The following is a 19,316-nucleotide window of genomic DNA, read 5'->3' as shown; positions in this document are numbered from 1 at the left end:
TGCTTCATCCCAACAGTGTGTGTCAGAGTCGGGCTGGAAGCCAGGGCCTCACGCCAAGTGAGGCCCCATGACAGTCTGTTGGTTTGCTCCTCCCAAATCAGTGGATACACCGAGGTCTAGATGAACTTGATTTTCCGGCAGCGTATACCCCTCCCCGTGTTCCAGCGAGCATTGCCACGGATCTGTAGAGTGCTAACACTACCCAAAGAAACTACCTTTAGGGAAAAAAACCAAACCAAACAACCAAAAACACCACACTGGGCTGTGCTCCAGATTCTGGTTTTAGAAGCAGATACTAGTCTCCTTTAAAAGGTCTATCTTGACTCTATTGGGTACTTACTCTCCCAGGGAAGAAACTGTTTGTTAGTAGAATCAAAACAAGGGATACTTAGAAAGCTCCAGGAAAGTCACATTTCCTGGAGATTAAAAATATTTTTCTCCAGGGGCGCCTGGGTGGCTCAGTCTGTTAAGTGCCTAACTCCTGATTTCAGCTCATGTCATGATCTCGGGGTCCTGGAATCTAGCCCTGCATCGGGCTCCACGCACAGCCCCATTCTCCCTCTGCCCCTCCCCCTGCTTATGCTCGCTCTCTAGTAAATCAATAAAATCTTTAAAACAAATATTTGTTTCCAGAGGAACTAGGCAGAGTCAAGAATTTTTTTTTTTTAAAGAATGATCTATGAAAGAGTAACTGACCTAGTCCTCACTCAGCCTACACAAGGACCACCGAGCTTGGCAAACACTGCCAGACGTTCAGACCCGATCCAGTCACAGGAAGGACTTTCCTGGGAGCCCGTCACAGGCTCCTCACTGAACCTGCTTCACAATGCTCACAGCCATCCCAGGAGCCTTTCCTACAATGGAAGAGTTGCCCACTTCGGAACACTCATGCTATAAAAACAGCAATTTCAGCAGAGGAAGTGATTGAGTTTCAGTCAGAATAACAAAGTAGGTTTCCTTGCCTAAACGTAAGCAAAGTTTATTTAAAAGTTTAATAGCTCCAAAAGTTGTGGTACTTGGTCTAGTTCTGAATTAACTGCAGAGCCAACGCAAATCACCTTCTCTAACTGTGACAGATCACCTGAGGCTCTCAAAACCTAGGGTGTAGGAGAGGGGTGCCTGCGCAGCGCCGCCGGTGAGGTGTCTGACTTTCGATTTTGCCTCGGCTTATGGTCTCAGGGTCATGAGATCGAGCCCTATGTTGGGGGCCTTGCCATGAGCACCGGGCAGGGAGCCTGCTTGAGATTCTCTCTGCCTCTCCCCCTCCCTCTCCCCACCACACACGCTCTCTCTCAAATAAATAAATCTTAAACAAAGTATGGTGTAGAAATGGCTTGTTTTATAAAAAGGAGAGTGACCTAACTAGGGAAGTAACTTGCTCGAGGCCACATGGCTTGTCGGCGTCACAAAGCGAGATTCCCTTCGAGGACGCCTGGGTTCCAGTGTCTCTGCCGGTGCCCAGCACCCCCTGCTCCTCTCGTGCCAACAGCCACCCCACTGAGCGCGAGGCTGACGTGCGTGGTCAAGATGGCGACGTGGGAGGCTCCCGACCCCACGGGTCCACTGAATCCACAGTTACTCATGGAGCAGCGTGCTCTGAAAAACCCCAAACGAGCAGAGCTACCCCTTCACATCCAGCACATGAGCGGGGAAAAAAAATCATCCCATCAAAGTGGGTAGGAAAGGCTGAGAAACCCCTCACCGTTAACCCCGCACCCCCCACCCTCTCACCTCCCCATCCCCCACCCTCTCACCTGCCAGCCCCCTCGCCCCTCACCCGCAACCCCCTCTACCCCCACTCCTCACCCTCTCACCCCCCAAGCCCCTCACCTCCCACCCCTCAACAGCAACCGACAACTGGGAGGAGACTCAGAAACCCAGAACTTCTCCCTGAGTTGGTACCCCATATTGGGCACCCCAACTTTAAGATCCGCTCCTGAAAGACAAGCCGCCCCCCCCCTCAAAAAAAACCCAGCCAGCTTTGGAAACCAACGAGGCTCAAGCCCACACACCCCGGACGGCCGCGGCACACAGAAACAGCCCCTGGAGAGCTCGCACGTGGGCTCACTCACCGCGCGGCCGGCGCAGAAGCGGCCTCTGAGCGCTCGGTCCCCTGCGGGGCAGCGCATTTACGGCGTGGGGCGGCCGGGGCCTGCGGGATACTCCCCACCGGAAGCCGCGGGCGCGCTCTCTCGCCGCCTCCTGGGCATCTTGGGCGCCATCTTCGCGCCCCGCTCTGCTCTGCTCCCCGGAGACGAGCTTCTGCGCACATCGGGGGTCTGGTCTTTACGGTGACCCAGTTTGGGGGCCGGTAGCCCAGGGGACGCCCCTTGATCTCCTGCTCTGGGCGCCAGGGGGGCCTGCGTTCCGGATCCCACGGGACTAGGCTTCGGACACGTTCTGGCCGCTGCAGAGGCAGCACGGTGTCGCATGACCCCGTCTTTCTGAGCCAGAGGCCCGCTGGCGTGTTCGGTAGCTTGGGCCTGGCCACCAGTTGGGGTCTACGGAGCTGCGTTCAAGGAATGGAGGCCGGTGGAAGCAATCTTTGTCCCCTCTGCCTGGCTGCAGCTGTCTGATAAATAGCTACCACCCTCAGGGCACAGCAACAGGCAGTGAACCCAGAACTCAGTCTTCCTGTGAAAGGGACCTATTAGCTAGTCATCATGGCTGCTGCCCGAGGCTCTGCTTCCAATCGGCCTGAACCGAGGTGTCGTCTGGGATCAACCCCTTCAGGACACGGACACGTCTTGACAAACCCTCAAATACTGGGAGCTATGAAAAATGAAATAGGCTGCTTGGATAATCACAAAGCTTTGAGAACCAAGAACTAGGGCAGGATTGAATGAGTTTCAAGAGTCACTGTGCATAGTTACATTTTTTTCTTGTGATTGTAACTTTTAAGATAGATACATTCTCTTGCTGGCTTTCAAATATGCATTACAGTATTATTATTTTTATTTTTTTAATTTTTTAAAAAAAGATTTTGTCAGAGAGAGATCGAGAAAGCACACAAGTGGGGAGAACAGCAGGCAGAGGGAGAGGGAGAAGCAGGCTCCCCGCTGAGCAGGGAGCCCAATGCTGGGCTGGATCCTAGGACCCTGGGATCATGACCTGAGCCGAAGGCAGACGCTTAACCGACTGAGCCACCCAGGCACCCTTATTACCCCATGATTTATTTTATAACTGTAAGTGTATACCTTTTGAGCCCCATCACCTATTCCCCCCAGCCCCCTACCTCCAGTGATCACCAATCTGTTCTCTGTATCTTTGAGCTTCATTTCGTTTTTTAGATCCCACAGATAAGTGAGATCATATGCTATTTGTCTTTTTTCTCTTATTTCACTTACCATAATGCCCTCAAGTTCCATCCATGTTGTCACAAATGGGCAGATTTCATTCTTTATGGCTGAATAATATTCCATTATGTGTATATAATGGAATATATCTCACATTTTCTTTATTCATTCATCCATCCATGGACACTTAGAATATGTCCATATCTTGGCTAGTATAAATAATGCTGCAGTGAACATGGGGGTGCATCTATCTTTTCAAGTTAGTGTTTTCATCTTCAGACACACAGAAGTGAAATTGCTGGGTCATATGCTAGTTCTATTTTTGATTTTTTTGAGGAACTCCCATACCATCCTCCATTTTTGTCATTATGTGTGGTTATGGATGTTAACTAGACTTAATGTGGTGATTATTTTGCAATATATACAAATAGCAAACCATTATGTTGTACACCTGAGAGTAGTAAAATGTCATTTGTCAATAATACTTCAAAAAAAAAAAAAAAAAGAAAGAAGAATGAAAGAAAAAGAAAGAAATTGAAGGCTGATCCGTTCATGCAGGCCCCAGGACAGTGGAGCTACTCTGAGTTCCTGAGGGTGATGGGCGGCAGCAGAGCAAAGATTTGTCAGAAAGGCCTTACCCTTCCTCAGTGGGGCATTCCCCAGTTCTTGGTCATGTCTGTCATCTCCGGTCTCCAAACCGTGGCCAGAGGGGAGTTGTGCCAGAAGAAACCTCACAGTAGCTTCTGATGTGGGCCCCATGGCCAGAGGACGTTGCTGCTCAGCTAATCTGAGGGCACACCTGGAAGAAACACCCAGATTGAGGAACTGCCCAAAATTACAGATCAGGACATGTACTAAAAAGCACCTTTGTAGCCAAAACCTGAAGCAGTGAAACAGCATTATGTTAAATCCCTCCTCCATAAATAGCTCTCCGAAGTTCCTTCTCCCACATACTCTAGTTACTGCTTGATGTCAAAATTGGGAAATGTTTTTAAACTTAGATTTTTGTCTCTTGGGGATTAAATAGTTCACCTCGTTATACATGACATATTGAAAGAGCAGAGAGACCTGGTTCCTGGTTCGAATCTCACCTTTACTAGCTGCAGGAACTTCTGAATCTCAGGCTCTTCACCTTTCAAAGGCAGAAATTCATATTGCCTCTTACATTCTAGTTCCCAGAGTTGCACATGTGCCTCCCACGTCCTTGAGCACCCTCCCGTGATTCTCCACTTGCCCGGTCCCGAGTTATTAAAGGTCTCCCGAACTTCAGGAAACCTTGCCTTAACTTCATCCTCCCTTCTGCACCCACAAACTGCGCAAATATTACCCTTTTCACACCATAAGGACAATGAACTTACTTCTCCATTATATTTTTGGCAGGAAAGACATTTTATCTCTGCAATTTCAATGCCTAATGATACTTATTGACTAAATTAATTACAGCTTTTTAAAGTTATTTTTTATTTCTTAATTTTTTTTTTTAAGATTTTATTTATTTATTTGACAGAGATAGAGACAGCCAGCGAGAGAGGGAACACAAGCAGGGGGAGTGGGAGAGGAAGAAGCAGGCTCATAATGGAGGAGCCTGATGTGGGGCTCGATCTCATAACGCCGGGATCACGCCCTGAGCCGAAGGCAGACGCTTAACCGCTGTGCCACCCAGGCGCCCCTTATTTCTTAATTTTTAAAAAGGATTTTATTTATGTATTTGAGAGAGAGTGAGAAAAGCAGGGGGGAGAGGGAGAGGGAGAGGGAAAAGCAGACTCCCTACTGAGCAGGGAGCCTGATGCAGGGCTCAATCCCAGTTCTGGGATCATGACCTGAGCCAAAGGCAGACGCTTAACTGATTGAGCCACCCAGGCATCCCAAAAAGTTTTTATTTTTAGAGAGAGAAAGTGTGAGGGGAGGTGGGGAAAGAGAGAATCTTAAGCAGGCTCCATGCCCAATGTGGAGGCCGACATGGCGCTTGGTCTCACAACCCTGAGATCATGACCTGAGCTGAAATCAAGAGTCAGACGCTTAACCGAGTCACCCAGATGCCCCTAATTACAGCTTTTTTACGAACTGTACGGTGCAACATAAAAACGTTAATCATAAATCATTAATCACTGAATTATTGAAAATAAACTAGTACTATTGAAATTAGTACCAGTACGTATCTTAAAAAAACTCCACAAATCTATGAAGAATTGTAAGTTTTAGGGCACCTGGCTGGCTCAGCAGTAGAGCATGAGACTCTCTTGATCTCTGGGTCATAAGTCTGAGCCCCATGTTGGGTTTAGAGATTACTTAAAAATAAAATCTTTTAAAAAAATGATAAAACTTTCAAGTAAACAACCTTCAGCTTAGTTCAGGTTCTTCCAAATACTTGCATAGTTTGTTTATGCTAAATTTTCATATACAAATGTACTGAGCAAATACAAAGGACACGATGTTACCCATAAAAGTTGGTAAAAGAATTTTATTGTGTGGCTTATGTAGATCTTTGCATTCTACTAACAGAAAAGCATTTTTCCACATCTTATTTGACCTAACAAATTGTGATTTTATCTACATGGCTGCGGTATTACACTATTGAAGAAAACCTTCCTTTCACTTGTACTTTGGTGCAATTATATAGTAGATACCTCTTCGTCCAGAAAATAAAAATATTATCAATCTCAACTTAAAATGGAACAAAGACATTAATACCAAGTTTCTTGCACCACTCGGTAAAAGATTGCAATAAAATCCAAAACAGTATGCTGCTTAACATACAAGATGGTGAGACGTCTGCCAGTTTGTCAAACCTCTGTAGGAATGATTTAGCATCTGGGTTTGTTTTTACTGCGGTTTTCACATACGACAGGTGGAATTGTACCATAATGAAGAATAGTCCCATTCTTCATTTGCTCAAGAGACTCAAATATTGGACTCTAGCACAGGAAATATCTCTTGGGGCTTAGTAATATACAAATGGGTAGAAAAAAAAAAACTGCCTTAGGAAAAATTTCACAATTTGACCAAACATCTGAAACGTTTTTTTTTTTTTATCACAGCTTTCATATATTAAAAAAGTTTCCTCCAGAGATGAAGCTTATTTATGAAATAAAACCTAGTCGCTATCATCTGACCCATGTTCTGAGCCCCGATCCGAGGCCTCATTGTTGGATCCCTCTGGTTCGGATTCATTTCCAGAGCCTTGGCCAGAGCCCTCATTATCAGAGCCTCTCTCGGAATCGTGATCGGACTCGGCACTCGGAGACGCGGGGCGGGAGTCCATGTCTGAACCTCCAGAGCGGCTTCTCCCGGACTGCACAGACTCATTGTCAGACTGCTCAGAACCCGAGGGCCTTCTCTTTCTGGCTGGCTGGTCACTGTCTGAATCCTCATCTGACTGCTGTCTGCGGGGCCTCCGGGGACTGCCGGCCTCGCTGCCAGACTTGTTTTGGTTCTCATCAGAATCGCTCTCTGAAGAGGCACGTTTTTTCCGCCGCTCTCCGTCGTCCGAGTCGCTGTTGCTGTTGCTGTTGCGGTGATGTCTGGGAAAGACAAGCACTGGTTAGACTGGCCAATGGGAGACTCGACAAGCAGAGAATGCTTTTAAAATGTCATGGCATTTAATGTTCTATTTCTTGACCTGGATGGTGTTTACACAGGTGTTCATTTTGTGATACTTGTTTGTGTCCTGTTTTGTAAATTTGATCTATTTCACAGTAAAAAAAGGATTAAAAGGAAAAAAGAATATGGCACTTTGGTTATAACAGCATTTAAACAGTAAACGAGGAATCTCATTGGCTTATATCAGGTACATTTCATCGGAATGAAGCACTTCTCAATTTCATACATAAAATTACAAAAAGGAAGGAATGATTTATTTTTATAAATAAATTCATAACAGCAGAAGTGAAACCCAGGATCTTGCTTGGCTGTAGACCCTGAGGAATTAACCCCCTCCCACGGCTGGATGAGTGGGACTCATCCCCGTCTTATCAGACACCCAAAGAGCAAAGGCACCTTTTCTATCCATTATCTGCTGCTGCACTAGGGCCCTCCACCAGCACAAGACTTACTTAAGAGAAGAAGCTGGGGCTAAAAGGCTTCTGTAGCTTGCTTACTTCTGCTCTGAGTTTCCCTCTACTTATCAGTTGATGGGTTAAAGGGAAAGGGACTTGTACCTATGCTTGAAATAGTGGCGACACCCAGGAAATCTTGGCTTCCTGGAGGCTCTGAAGGAAAGAGCATTCCCTTAACTGCTGTGACAGCTGCTCACAGCCCAGAGCTTTGGATGGGAGGACATACTTCTGTGGCATATTCCTGTTTTGGTTTCCATGACAAATATTCCTGGAAAGGAGTATTAAATCCTACAGGGTTCAGTCTAAGAAGGGAGAAGACGATGAAATACATTCCTCTGTTTGGAAATGAAACCATCTCTGCATCAGTGAAGAAAGCGTCTTTGTGCTTAAATCTGAAAGAAGAAACCTAGACATACAATATGTAATTCAAGTCACTCTGCGTGGACATGAAGAGTGACGAAGAGGAGGACACTGTATTTCCATTCTGTATATATACACTAAAGGCCAGTGGGCCTCCTGGGATCCAATTCCCACCACTCTACCTGGCCAAATGAGCAAACACTTCATGATGGTCAGGACCAAGTTTAACTGATAAAATTGACCCAAATCAACTTGTTCTTGACCTTGGATATAGTTTAGCAGCAGCTCAGCCTCTCACAAGGAACCTTCTGCCTACACACTTTAACAATGCTCATTCCAAACCAGACATCTCATTGCTCTGCTCACACATGCCTCTCACCACTGGCAGGGTAACACCGGCCACAAAGGGCAAAGCAACCCCAATGTATGTCAGCCTTCAGAGAAAAGGGGAACTGCAAGTCATATACAGATGGTTCCCTAGAGCTCGCTACGTAGGAGGCCAGCACCCCCGCTAGCACCCTCAGCTCCCTCAGCATGCTAACCAAGACTCAAACAGCCTTCCTTTTACAAAGCCTGTCTCCTACAACCCTCCCCTCAACTCCAGATTAGGTATAGTCCCTGGAGAGCAATAAATGAAACCTTAAGTGATAACGCTTATCCCATGATAATGTGGTTTTTGGTTTATCTGTTACTCTCCACTGCCTCTAAGGCATAAACTCCTTGACGGCACAGTCTGATTCTTTCCTCTGTATCCCCGGCACTCAGCACACTATCTCATGGAATTCTTAGTGGATGTTCAAGTGACTGTGGAATGAAATGACAGCCATCAGAAGAAATACACAGTGTGGTACAGCATTCAGAGTCCCAGTCTGTGGATCCAAGTTGGGGGGAACCTCCAGCTTGAAGGACAAGCTTAGGACAAGTAAAATCAAAGACTGCTTCTCCAGGTGCGCCATGAGCTAAAGGACAGTACTGGACAAGCGGTCTAGGAAAAGCCCTTCATGGAGCAGGCAGAGCTGAGTCACCACCGCAAGAAAGTCCCATCTCCATGTGACCAGGATCAGGCTACTCTAACAGTTTTAGCTGGTCTGGTAGTGTAACAAAGTGATACATTTCACTTAGAAGGATGCCATCCAGGGGCGCCTGGGTGGCTCAGTCCTTGAGCATCTGCTTCGGCTCAGGGCGTGATCCCAGAGTCCTGGGATCGAGCCCCACATCAGGCTCCTCTGCTGGGAGCCTGCTTCTTCCTCTCCCACTCCCCCTGCTTGTGTTCCCTCTCTCGCTGGCTATCTCTGTCAAATAAATAAATAAAATCTTTAAAAAAAAAAAAAGAAGAAGAATGCCATCCAAAGCTCGAGCGTATTAAGCTAAGTGAAATAAGTCAGTCAGAGAAAGACAAATACCGTATGATCTCACTGATATGTGTAATTTAAGAAAGAAAACCGATGAACATATGGGGAGGGGAAAAAGAAAAAGAGAGGGAAACAAGCCATAAGAAACTCTCAACAACAGAGAACAAATTGAGGGTTGATGGAGGGAGGTGGGTGGGGGATGAGCTAGATGGGTGATGGGCATTAAGGAGGGCACTTGTGATGAGCACTGGGTGTTGTATGTAAGTGACGAATCACTGAATTCTACTCTAGAAATCAATACTGCACTGGATATTAACTCCTTAAAATTTAAATAAAAAAATAAAAAAAATAGCAAAAAATAGTAATAAAATACAGTAAAATAAAATAAAATTTCACTATTAAAAAAAATAGAAGGATGCCATCCAGGAAATTTCAGCTAATACCCACAGAGAAATAAGATTTCAAAATAGGTTTTTTTCTCTGAGGGACGAACATGTGACAGGACAAAATGACAGTGCTAGAATAAGTTGTGTGCTGAGATTTCTGCCAGCTTTGACATTCTAAGAAGCTGGAGGGAAGACATTTTGTCATAGTGACCACTCTTATCTTTCATTAGAAGAATACACTAAGGGAACAATTCCTACCCTTCATCAGCAATTTTAAGTTTATCTTCGTCTGAAGAATCATCACTTGACGATATGATGGCTTTCGATTTTATTTTGCCCTTCATTGAAGGAGGCAGACGTTCTGGCTTGGGCTAAAGAAAGAAGACCAAACACAACAGATTATTCAAGACTCTCAGGTTACATTACATTAGGACACCTTGTTAAACTAAGTTTGCAGTGTAATGATAACAATCAAACAACAGCCAATACACTTCAAAAAGAAGCATCTGTGCTTCAAGAAACTGCAGGGAAAGAATGTATTCTGATGTAGTGTGATCATTCCTGCCTACAATGGGGATGAAAACCACAGTATTATAAACTCACAGCCTTCTTCTTCTCCGCTCTTGGGGGACGGCGCTTTTTCGGTTTGGGGCCATTTTCGGTTTCGTCATCGTCAGATCCTTCTTCTCCCTTTGGAGGTCTTACAAAGTGGACATCAAGAGAAAGTCTGTCAAGATTCACTCATACCTAGAAACTCTAAAACTACTTTGTCATCGACACATATTCATTCTGAATACTATTCTCTATGCGTGCTCTCCTCAACCACACTGTCCCTCCTCAAGGGCAGAGGCCATCAGCTACAGTCGTTGTACATAGCTCAGGAGTGTGCAAAAACCATGGATTTCTGTGACGTCTACCAAATAATTACGTTTCTGTCAAGTCCTCTGATTAATCTAAGATAAGCTTGAATCTTGCACTTGGTGGAGGGATGGAGGATGTGACAAAAGACCCAGGCTCCAGACCTTACATTTTTCCTCTCCTCTTCCTTCCTTCCTTCCTAGCTACTCATTCTGGGCCTACCGGTCCTATCATAGCTTCCATTCCACAGGTCTGTGTCTGGAAGAATTCACGAGGCACTTCCCCAAGTAGAGGCAGTGAAGGGCTGGGAAGAACAGGTCTCGCTAAGGTAGCTGACTGGAGGTTCCTGGACAGGGGAGCACCACAAGAGAGGAACGGGACACATCAGGGGCACCTCCAGCTGAGGGATGGGCAGGGTACCACTTAACAGCAAATGGCACTGGGAAGATTCGAAGTCCCTTCTTTCACATTAATTCACATTTTATACATCTAGCAAAACTCAAGGTGGGCATCGTTATTACCATTTACACAAAGGAAACTGAGGCTCAGTGACTTTCCTAAGATTGCACGTGGACAATTAGTGTGGACACACCCAGTTTTCTCATTCTAAATTGCATACATTTTCCCACAAATAAATATTACAATTTTGAAGACATAAGAAAGGAAATGATGACTAACTTGCAGCTCTCACAGGAAAGCTGTGGAGATGTGTGGAGACTCCAAGTTCTCAGGGGATTTGGTGGTGGAGTCTATCTTAGGATTATTATGATTAAAGTAGAAGTGGGGGAACAAAAAGCTTCACTGTCTGGAAAGATCAAGTGATCACCAGGTTTCACGAATTCTAACACAAGATTCAGGTGAGAGGTCATTTGTCACCTTTATGAAGCTAGTCACACACACTGATAATACCTTCTCCTCTTTTTCTTCTTTCTCTCACCACCCTCGTCTTCTTCGCCTTCTTGTTCACTACCACTGCCCTTTCTTCTCTTCTTCTTTTTGGATATAGGCAGGTCATCGTCGGTATCATCGTTGACAAATTCATCAAACTCTCCTCCCTTTTTAGAACGCTGAAATCCAAACATGACTACAATCAGTTCTCTCCTGGCTGGTGGAATGAGGCCAGATCCTATCAGTCATTTGACAAACAAAAGATCTTTTTTTACCAAGTCACAAGGAAGGGGTGCTTGATGAAGCCCAAGGTTAAAGACTTCTAATTAGGATGAACTGTTCAGATGTCAAACATCATCAACTACTTAGGCCTCTACGAGGTACAGCGTGCTGGACTAACCCTGGAATGCATTTATAAGTACTGGATACCACCAAAAGCACTGTGTTGGAAGAGTGTCTCTCAGCAAAGGAGGAAGTCAAACTTAAGAATTAAGCACTGAGTAAACACAACCAATGATATTTAGCTCTAGGAGTCAAACAACAGACACTGCGGCCATCAGTATGAGCAGGAGTCCCATCTTACCCGTCCACCACCGCCACCTCTTTTCTTTTCTTTTGTTGCTTCAGTCTCTCCAGTAAACATAAGAATATTTTTGGTCTTCTCTACATACTGGGCCCGCTGTTCCAAAAGTTTCTTTTGCTCTTCCTTTTCTCTGAGACGTTTCTCTTCCTATGAGGGAGAAAGAATAGGAAAACACTGCATCAAAATGTTATGTTGAAAAAATATCATGACCATCAGAAGGACTTCTTTTTTAACATACAAGGTGTATGTCTGCACACAATTCTTTAGTTCTAGTATAACTGCAAACACAATAAATACCTGTTCTTTAAGAAGTTTCTGCCTTAACAGTTCCTTTTCTTGCTCTTGTTTGGCCCGTAATTCCCTTTCCTCTTCATCTTGTTTGCGTGCCCGGGCCACATGGTACTGGGCCTGGCTCAGTAAGTCAGAGCATTGCCTACAACATTTCAGATTCACAGAGACATGAATGCAGTTGGTACACTTTTTGTTCAAAAACTCAGAGCATCTGTTTTCCTTATACTAACTAAAAAGTCTGAAGCAGGATCATTAGCTGATATCTAAGGGATATTTTAATTAGCAAAATTAACTCACTTTCTCAAAACTCAAGACTGTCAACTACAGTAACTTTCCAAAGTATAAGCGTCCTCTCCAAGTACAAATATAAAAATTTTCAACATTATCTTCACATGTGACTCAAAGAGTCAGGATAGCTAGAAAAGTATTTTTTCCACACAATTTAAATACTTGTACTAAACTGACTTTGTCATATTCCCTGAAAGGACCCTTAGAAAAAAAGCCTTGACCCAGGCTGGGGAGTCCCACAGAGGAGTGGGAAAGACTGACCCCTGGAAGGCCACCCAGCGCACACTGATATCACTGCCTCACCCAAAGTCACCTTCCAGAAGTAGTAACATTACCTGGCTTCTGTAGCAGCAAGGGCCAAATCGAATCTCATTTTGTCTCCCACTTTACTCAAGTAACTGAAGTATCTAAATGGAATGAGAAAATAAAATACTTTGCTTAAAAAAAATTCTAATGAAACAGGCTCTTTACATTTTTATTTATATATAGTGGAGTGGGAGAGGAAGAAGTAGGCTCATAGCGGAAGAGCCTGATGTGGGGCTCGATCCCGGAACGTTGGGATCACGCCCTGAGCCAAAGGCAGATGCTTAACGACTGCGCCACCCAGGCGCCCCTGGCTCTTTACATTTTTAATCGGCTCTACAAAAATAGTCTGAGAATAGGTTTACATATTGACTGACTTACATGAACCTGTTTGATACATGAAAGGCTATCATCTCAATAAAACTATAAATGAAACTCACTTAAAAAAAGACTCTCATCAATATAACACTCAATATGTTTAATAAAAAACAAGTTCACAAAGTTAGTCATATTTAATATTTTCAGTAAATTCATAAATAACCAAAAATCAGCTCAAGCAACAAATATTTACTAAACACTGTATTTACTAAATATGCATGGAGGTTAGGAGGTGTAGGCCATGAAAATACTTGCAACAAATGTACCAGGCAAGGCAAGAAATGCTTATTTAAGAATTTAAATAAGGTTGGACAAAACCTGAAGAGATGTCAGGTTTTGATTTCACCACTAACTGAATTAGAAACAAATCCTATGAAGGTAAATTTTGAGCTAAGCTCAATAAACCTATTCAACATTTTAAGAGGACAGGCCTTAATAATCTTAGCCCAATAAAAATTAATATCCCATGAAAGACACACCAGTATAAGTAGTAAAACCAATATAAGTGAAGCCTAAAAATTTCAAGTGTGTAAAATGCTGGGTCATTTTATTGTCAGATTAATGAAAATCTAGGGCAAGCCTGCAAGGCTAGCCAGCCAGTTCTAGCAGAGGCTACATGATCCAAACCTGGCAAGAACTGGGCCAGTTTGGTGCCACCTGGTGGCAGCTGTCTGCTTTGGCTTAAAAATCACTGGAATGCTTCTAAATAGAAATTCTCTTGAAGGGAAATGATTTTCAGCACCTTTTGAGACAAATGGATTGATTGATTAATGATTTTATTTATTTATTTGTCAGAGAGAGAGAGAGCACAGCAGAGGGAGCATCAGGCACAGGGAGAGGCAGGCTCTCTGCTGAGCAAGGAGCCCAATGTGGGACTCATACCCCCTGAGCCGAAGGCAGACGCTTAAGTGAGCCACCCAGGTGTCCCGAGACAAATGGATTTAAAGAAAAAAAGCATTTCAAAAGTTGTTTCTACAAAATCTTTACCTATGTGCAAGCTCCAGTTCTTTCACAGCATTAAGTACTTCCTTCAGATTACTCTTTTCATCTTTCAGAACAGAGGTAGCTAATCTTTGCAGGACCAAGGCCACATTAAACATAAGTACTGTATCACTGGGGGCCACATGTCTAGCCTATTAAGAAACAAAGCAAATACTTCATATAATCGAATGATGTGAAAAGGATTTTAGCCAAATAGAGTGTTACGTATATATGTATATGAACATGCATAAAACAGAACTGTAAAAAAATACAATGCACCACAGAACTAAATGAGAATAATGAGTTTTTCTTCTTACCTTTAGCAATGTCTGTTTGCACTCTTGTAACTTGCCACACTTGAAGAGGGCCCGGGCCAAATACAACACAACTTCAGTGTTCTGGTGCTTATAGAACTTTCTGAGGCAGTTTTCATACTATAATAAAAGAAAAAATTAGTTAAAATACAAAAAGGATTAAATAATGTTGTCATCATATAACAAGATTTCAAGTGATTTTAAAGCTATGTGAAAAGGTATTTTACCTTTTGAGTGGTTAATTTAATTTAGTTAATTAATTTATTTTTTAAGATTTTATTTATTTATTTAACAGAGAGAGACAGCCAGCGAGAGAGGGAACACAAGCAGGGGGAGTGGGAGAGGAAGAAGCAGGCTCTTAGTGGAGGAGCCTGATGTGGGGCTCGATCCCAGAGCACCGGGATCACGCCCTGAGCCAAAGGCAGACGCCTAACAACTGTGCCACCCAGGCGCCCCATTGAGTGGTTAATTTTAAAGAATAATTTGAGAATGATTTTTGACATTCGCCAGGATACACTTTCACAACATGTATATCTGCTTTAAAAAAACCCAAAAAACCCACAACTAGATACTCAAAATAGTTTTTCCATTTGAAACTCGGACCAACACTGAAAGGATAAATAGATGGGAGGGCCTTTTTCATATCTCTAGCAATATTATCTAGAATCAGCTGACTGACAACTTACTAAAAGTTACACGCCTGGCTCCTCTGGGTTAATCTCTCTACCACCTTTCTTTAGGATCAGTGGAAACTACTGCCAATGAGCATGTGAAATCTCACAGTTGTGGTTGTTAACTTCTTGGCAAAACCAATATATAGCAATACTGGTGTCAATTTTGCCATGAACACTTCACTTTTGACCATGGAACCTATCCTGTCATAGGTAAGATCTTTTTCATGGAAGGTGGTTAGAGAGTTTCCCCTTGAATATCCCTGGTAATTAATTTGCATTTTTAAAAGGCAACATTATCACTCTGCAGATCAGGAAGGCCCTACCTCCAAAAACACCACCCCTGAGACTACCATATGCAGTCTGGATTTTATAAATCTTTGTGACTAGTGCCTTTCAAATATTCTGAATTTGATAACAATATCCACCCTTCTTAGACAAAAGGTTAACCACTTCCAGGAGCCTGACTGCACTTGTCTTCTACCTCTAGTAAGAACCTTGTTTTTTCTGACCATACTATTTCCCATAGAGCCTAAGAACCTTTTTACTTTTTAATATGCTATAGATGCTAAATATATATATTTTTAAAGATTTTAAACTTACAATCCTGAACTCAAGAATCACATGCTCTACCTACTGAGCAAACCATGCACCCCTAGATGCTAAATACGATTTTTTAACTTCAAGCTCAAGCTCTCCACAAATACAAAAAGCCTAACAAGATTCTACAGTGATGAAAACTAATCCCTATGGAGTTTTTCTTTTTTTCCAAAATGTCATTTAACCTTTCTGAAACTCGATTTCTCCCATCTGAGAAAGAAGAGTGTAAAACAAGGAAACAAATATTAAATCCTCCTATCTTCTGGGTACTTACTGATATACTAGGCATGTTAGTACCAAGTATGGTATCTAGTACTCTTCATACTGGATCTTCATACAATTCTGTGAATTTAAGGTACACGATCTCCATTTTATAAATGGGGAAACTGGTTCAGAGAGGATGTCCTTTGCCCAAGGCATGCGATTAGGGGTAGCACCAGGACTCATATCTCTGTTTGAACACCAAAGACTGGCCTTAACATTATATGACTGTAAGTCTCTGAACAGACACAGTATCACATGCTCCACGGCAGGGTCAGAATGGTTAAGAAAACATCTGTTCAACGATCAACACAATATAAAAACATCTTGGAAGATAAACTGTTACCATCTGAACGGCACTGATATACTGCTTCTGTTCCACGTAGATGTGTGCTAGGTTCAACCACACATCACTGATATCTGCTGTTGCTTCTCTTACTTGGGCAAATACATCACGAGCTTCACGAAAATATCCTTTGTGGGCCAAAACAGCTCCTAAAATTATAAAAAGGCTCACATTTAAGAATGTTCTAATTGTAGCCAGAAAAACAACTGAAAGTCATATTTTAAAACAACTATGTTTATTACTTTTAGGGAGAAATTATGATCTACAAACATTCCTGTGAAAGCACTTATTTCACACATCACTACAGTTGCCCGTGTCTTATAATCACCTATGCCATTAGCAGCATACAGATTCTTTGCATCATTTCTGAGTACTTGTTTATAGATGGCCAGAGCACGATCCTGATGGCGCTTTTCCTATAAAAAGAAACAAGCATTATAAAACAAAATTCAAACAGGAGTCAAGTGTCAGTTTTGTTTTAAAGAGACAAAAAGGAAAAAAAAATGAAGAGACAAAAAGTAATTACCTTTTCTCGATCCCGGGTGGGCTGATGCAAAGTCTGGAGCCAGACGTTGCCAAGCGCCAGCATAGAGTAAGTATCACTCTGCGTAGATGGTTGTTTTAATATCCTCTCAAATTTCTTCTGTCCTGGACCCCATTCTTGTTTTGCTAAATGAAGATTACCAATCAAAGACCAAGCATCTGGATGGTCCTGAAACACACATGTGTTAAGAATCAAAATCTGTAATTTGGATTCAGAGTCATCAATCACCTTTCCATGATAGCTGATTACTGAAGAGGTTTACAAGCTACATTTACAAATCGAGAGTGGAGATGGATTCATGAATTGTAAAATCAATTTAGTGTATAATTATCAGCATAAGAAATGCAACAGAATGGAATATAGGAAGGTCATGAGTGTACAGCACATGGCGACAGCACATAAAGATTTGCAAAACTTTGATTTTAGTTGTTTGTATACACACGCGTTCTAGGCTATGATGTAAAGGCTATTTCTGTGGGCCACAATCAAAGAGGTTAGATGACTTTTATTCTCTAGTATCTTTAACAAGTAAAAATAAAACAGGGAGATGTCAAGATATGAGACATATGATAGACATTAAAATGAGAAACTGATTTACTATGAAAATAAAAGGTGAGAATATTATTTTTCAAACCTGAGAGTTAATACTACCAACCTGATTAATTTGAAGAGCTTCCTTAAACCAATCTGAAGCCTCATAAAAATTTCCTTTATCTCTAGCCATGGCTCCTAGGCGCAGATAGCCTGAAAATATACATTTAGAAGTTTTTATGTTTAAAATATTAGCTATAAAAGATCATAATTTTTAACTCATACTTTCAAAATGATTGTATTTTGTTAATTCATTCATGCAATGAACAGAAATCCCACAGGTGAAAAATACTAAGCACCAATAAAACTAATTAATAATCTAACAAGTTAAAGAGCAACTCTGTCACCATCAAGTCTCACTCTTTGAAATCTCAGATTTATCTCTGCCTGTCTATTCCCAATGTTAGCACCCTGGTCCAAGTTCTTATCTCCACCACAGTTACTTAAAAAGCTTGGAGCAGTTCTGTTTCCAGTTTCTCTCTGATGTACCACGCTGTCACTTTTTCTTAAAAAGCTGCTTGTCTTCTGGCAAAACAGTGAAAGCATGGACTACTAGGGATTACTAGTTAGAAAATCTGGGCTCTAACTGTGGGCTTCCACTTAAACAACAATAAGAAAGTGTCACACAAATGCAAGTTGTTATTTTCTCCAGAAAATGTCACTCTCCTCAGGCAACTAACAATGGCTTACTATTGCCTATCAAACCAATTCAAGTTCAGCTGGGCATTCAATTAAAATCTTACTTGTTTTAAATCACTTTTGCATCCATAACAGCATGATCAGGGCCAAGTTAATAGCTCCTGATTTAACCAGAGTCAAAATATCATAGCTTTAGGTTCTTTCAAGGGAAGTATAGTATTATAAATTATTTTTAATTAAAAACTTTCCAAATTTTACAATATGTGTAAAAACTCAAGGTAGGACATTTTAGTAATAATTATTTCCAAATAAAATAGTGTTCTTTCTTACTATTATAAACATTGCAAAAATGTTAACAGGAAATCAGAGCAAGAGCAACATAAAGGTACATCCATCACCAAGTAAGCCAAGGAGTTCTTCAAAGTCTAATAAAGGTAGCTTACCCACTGAAGATCGCCTCCCCTATGAAATATATGGTTCAACTGGTTTTTAGTTATTTCTTTTAGTTTCTAGCGTAAATTTAAGTGAAGCTGCATTGTTTTGTTTTGTTTTTTTAAAGCCATAAATTTGCCTTCAAGGGAAAGGGGACATTATAACTTTCACATTTTTTTACTATTGGTTCTAAGAAAGATTTTTTTCAGGCTGAATTTTGCTGCTGTTGTGGGAATTTTAATTCATAAAAAAAGTTTACAATTCTTGGGACGCCTGGGTGGCTGAGCCTTCGGCTCAGGTGATGATCCCAGGGACCTGGGATTAAGCCCTGCATCAGTCTCCCTGCTCAGCGGGAAGCCTGCTTCTCGCTCTCCCTCTGCCTGCTGCTCCCCCTGCTTGTGCTCTCTGTCAAACGAATAAAATCTTGAAAAAAAAAAGAAGTTCACAATTCTCACAGTCAACATAATTAGGATGTTCCCGTAAGATGTTTTTATATAATTTTTCTGCTTCATGGAATTCACACATTGCCTCATAGAGCCTGGCTAAATTATATGATGTTGTAACAGAAATGGCATTATAGTAATGCTCGTCATGCTCAGCTTCTGCCTTTGCGCGATCCAATGACGCCAAAAAGTATTTCTAAGAGAAAGAAACGAAAATTACATTGTTAAAAGATAGTTAATCCATCTAAAAAAGTGTGCATCAACTTGACAGTATGTAAGAAGGGAATATTTCCAGTTCCCTACCTTTGCCTCCCCGAGATTTCCAAGTCTAAAATGCAGGGCACCCACATTATTCAGAATCTCTGGCGGGACATCGGCCTGCACTTTCTCCTGAAGGATCCGTGTAGCTGTTCCATAAGCTGAAAGGGCACCCTGTATTTTCATGGTGGAAACAAG

The 19,316-nt window shown here is 42.3% G+C and overlaps 1 protein-coding gene across 1 annotated transcript in view; it reads right to left on the bottom strand.

The window, feature by feature from the left end:
- Positions 1-5,739: 5,739 nt before the first annotated feature.
- Positions 5,740-19,316, bottom strand: part of CTR9 (CTR9 homolog, Paf1/RNA polymerase II complex component) — a 28,645-nt gene continuing 15,068 nt past the window's right edge. Inside the window, exons 11-25 of the mRNA XM_008711941.2 lie at positions 19,164-19,292; positions 18,873-19,056; positions 17,411-17,499; positions 16,738-16,923; positions 16,540-16,627; positions 16,212-16,360; positions 14,337-14,453; positions 14,026-14,171; positions 12,693-12,764; positions 12,076-12,211; positions 11,779-11,925; positions 11,217-11,374; positions 10,053-10,149; positions 9,708-9,820; positions 5,740-6,817 (exon numbers count right to left, since the gene is read on the bottom strand). Of these exons, the coding sequence (XP_008710163.1) occupies positions 6,391-6,817; positions 9,708-9,820; positions 10,053-10,149; positions 11,217-11,374; positions 11,779-11,925; positions 12,076-12,211; positions 12,693-12,764; positions 14,026-14,171; positions 14,337-14,453; positions 16,212-16,360; positions 16,540-16,627; positions 16,738-16,923; positions 17,411-17,499; positions 18,873-19,056; positions 19,164-19,292 (2,238 nt within the window). The 3' untranslated portion in view covers positions 5,740-6,390. The remainder of the gene's footprint in view (positions 6,818-9,707; positions 9,821-10,052; positions 10,150-11,216; positions 11,375-11,778; positions 11,926-12,075; positions 12,212-12,692; positions 12,765-14,025; positions 14,172-14,336; positions 14,454-16,211; positions 16,361-16,539; positions 16,628-16,737; positions 16,924-17,410; positions 17,500-18,872; positions 19,057-19,163; positions 19,293-19,316) is intronic.

This window comes from Ursus maritimus, unplaced genomic scaffold, assembly GCF_017311325.1.
Source record: "Ursus maritimus isolate PB19 unplaced genomic scaffold, ASM1731132v1 scaffold_23, whole genome shotgun sequence".
Taxonomy (NCBI): domain Eukaryota; kingdom Metazoa; phylum Chordata; class Mammalia; order Carnivora; family Ursidae; genus Ursus; species Ursus maritimus.
Note: the sequence above shows the minus strand (reverse complement) of the source record. Positions and strands in the feature narration are given on the sequence as shown.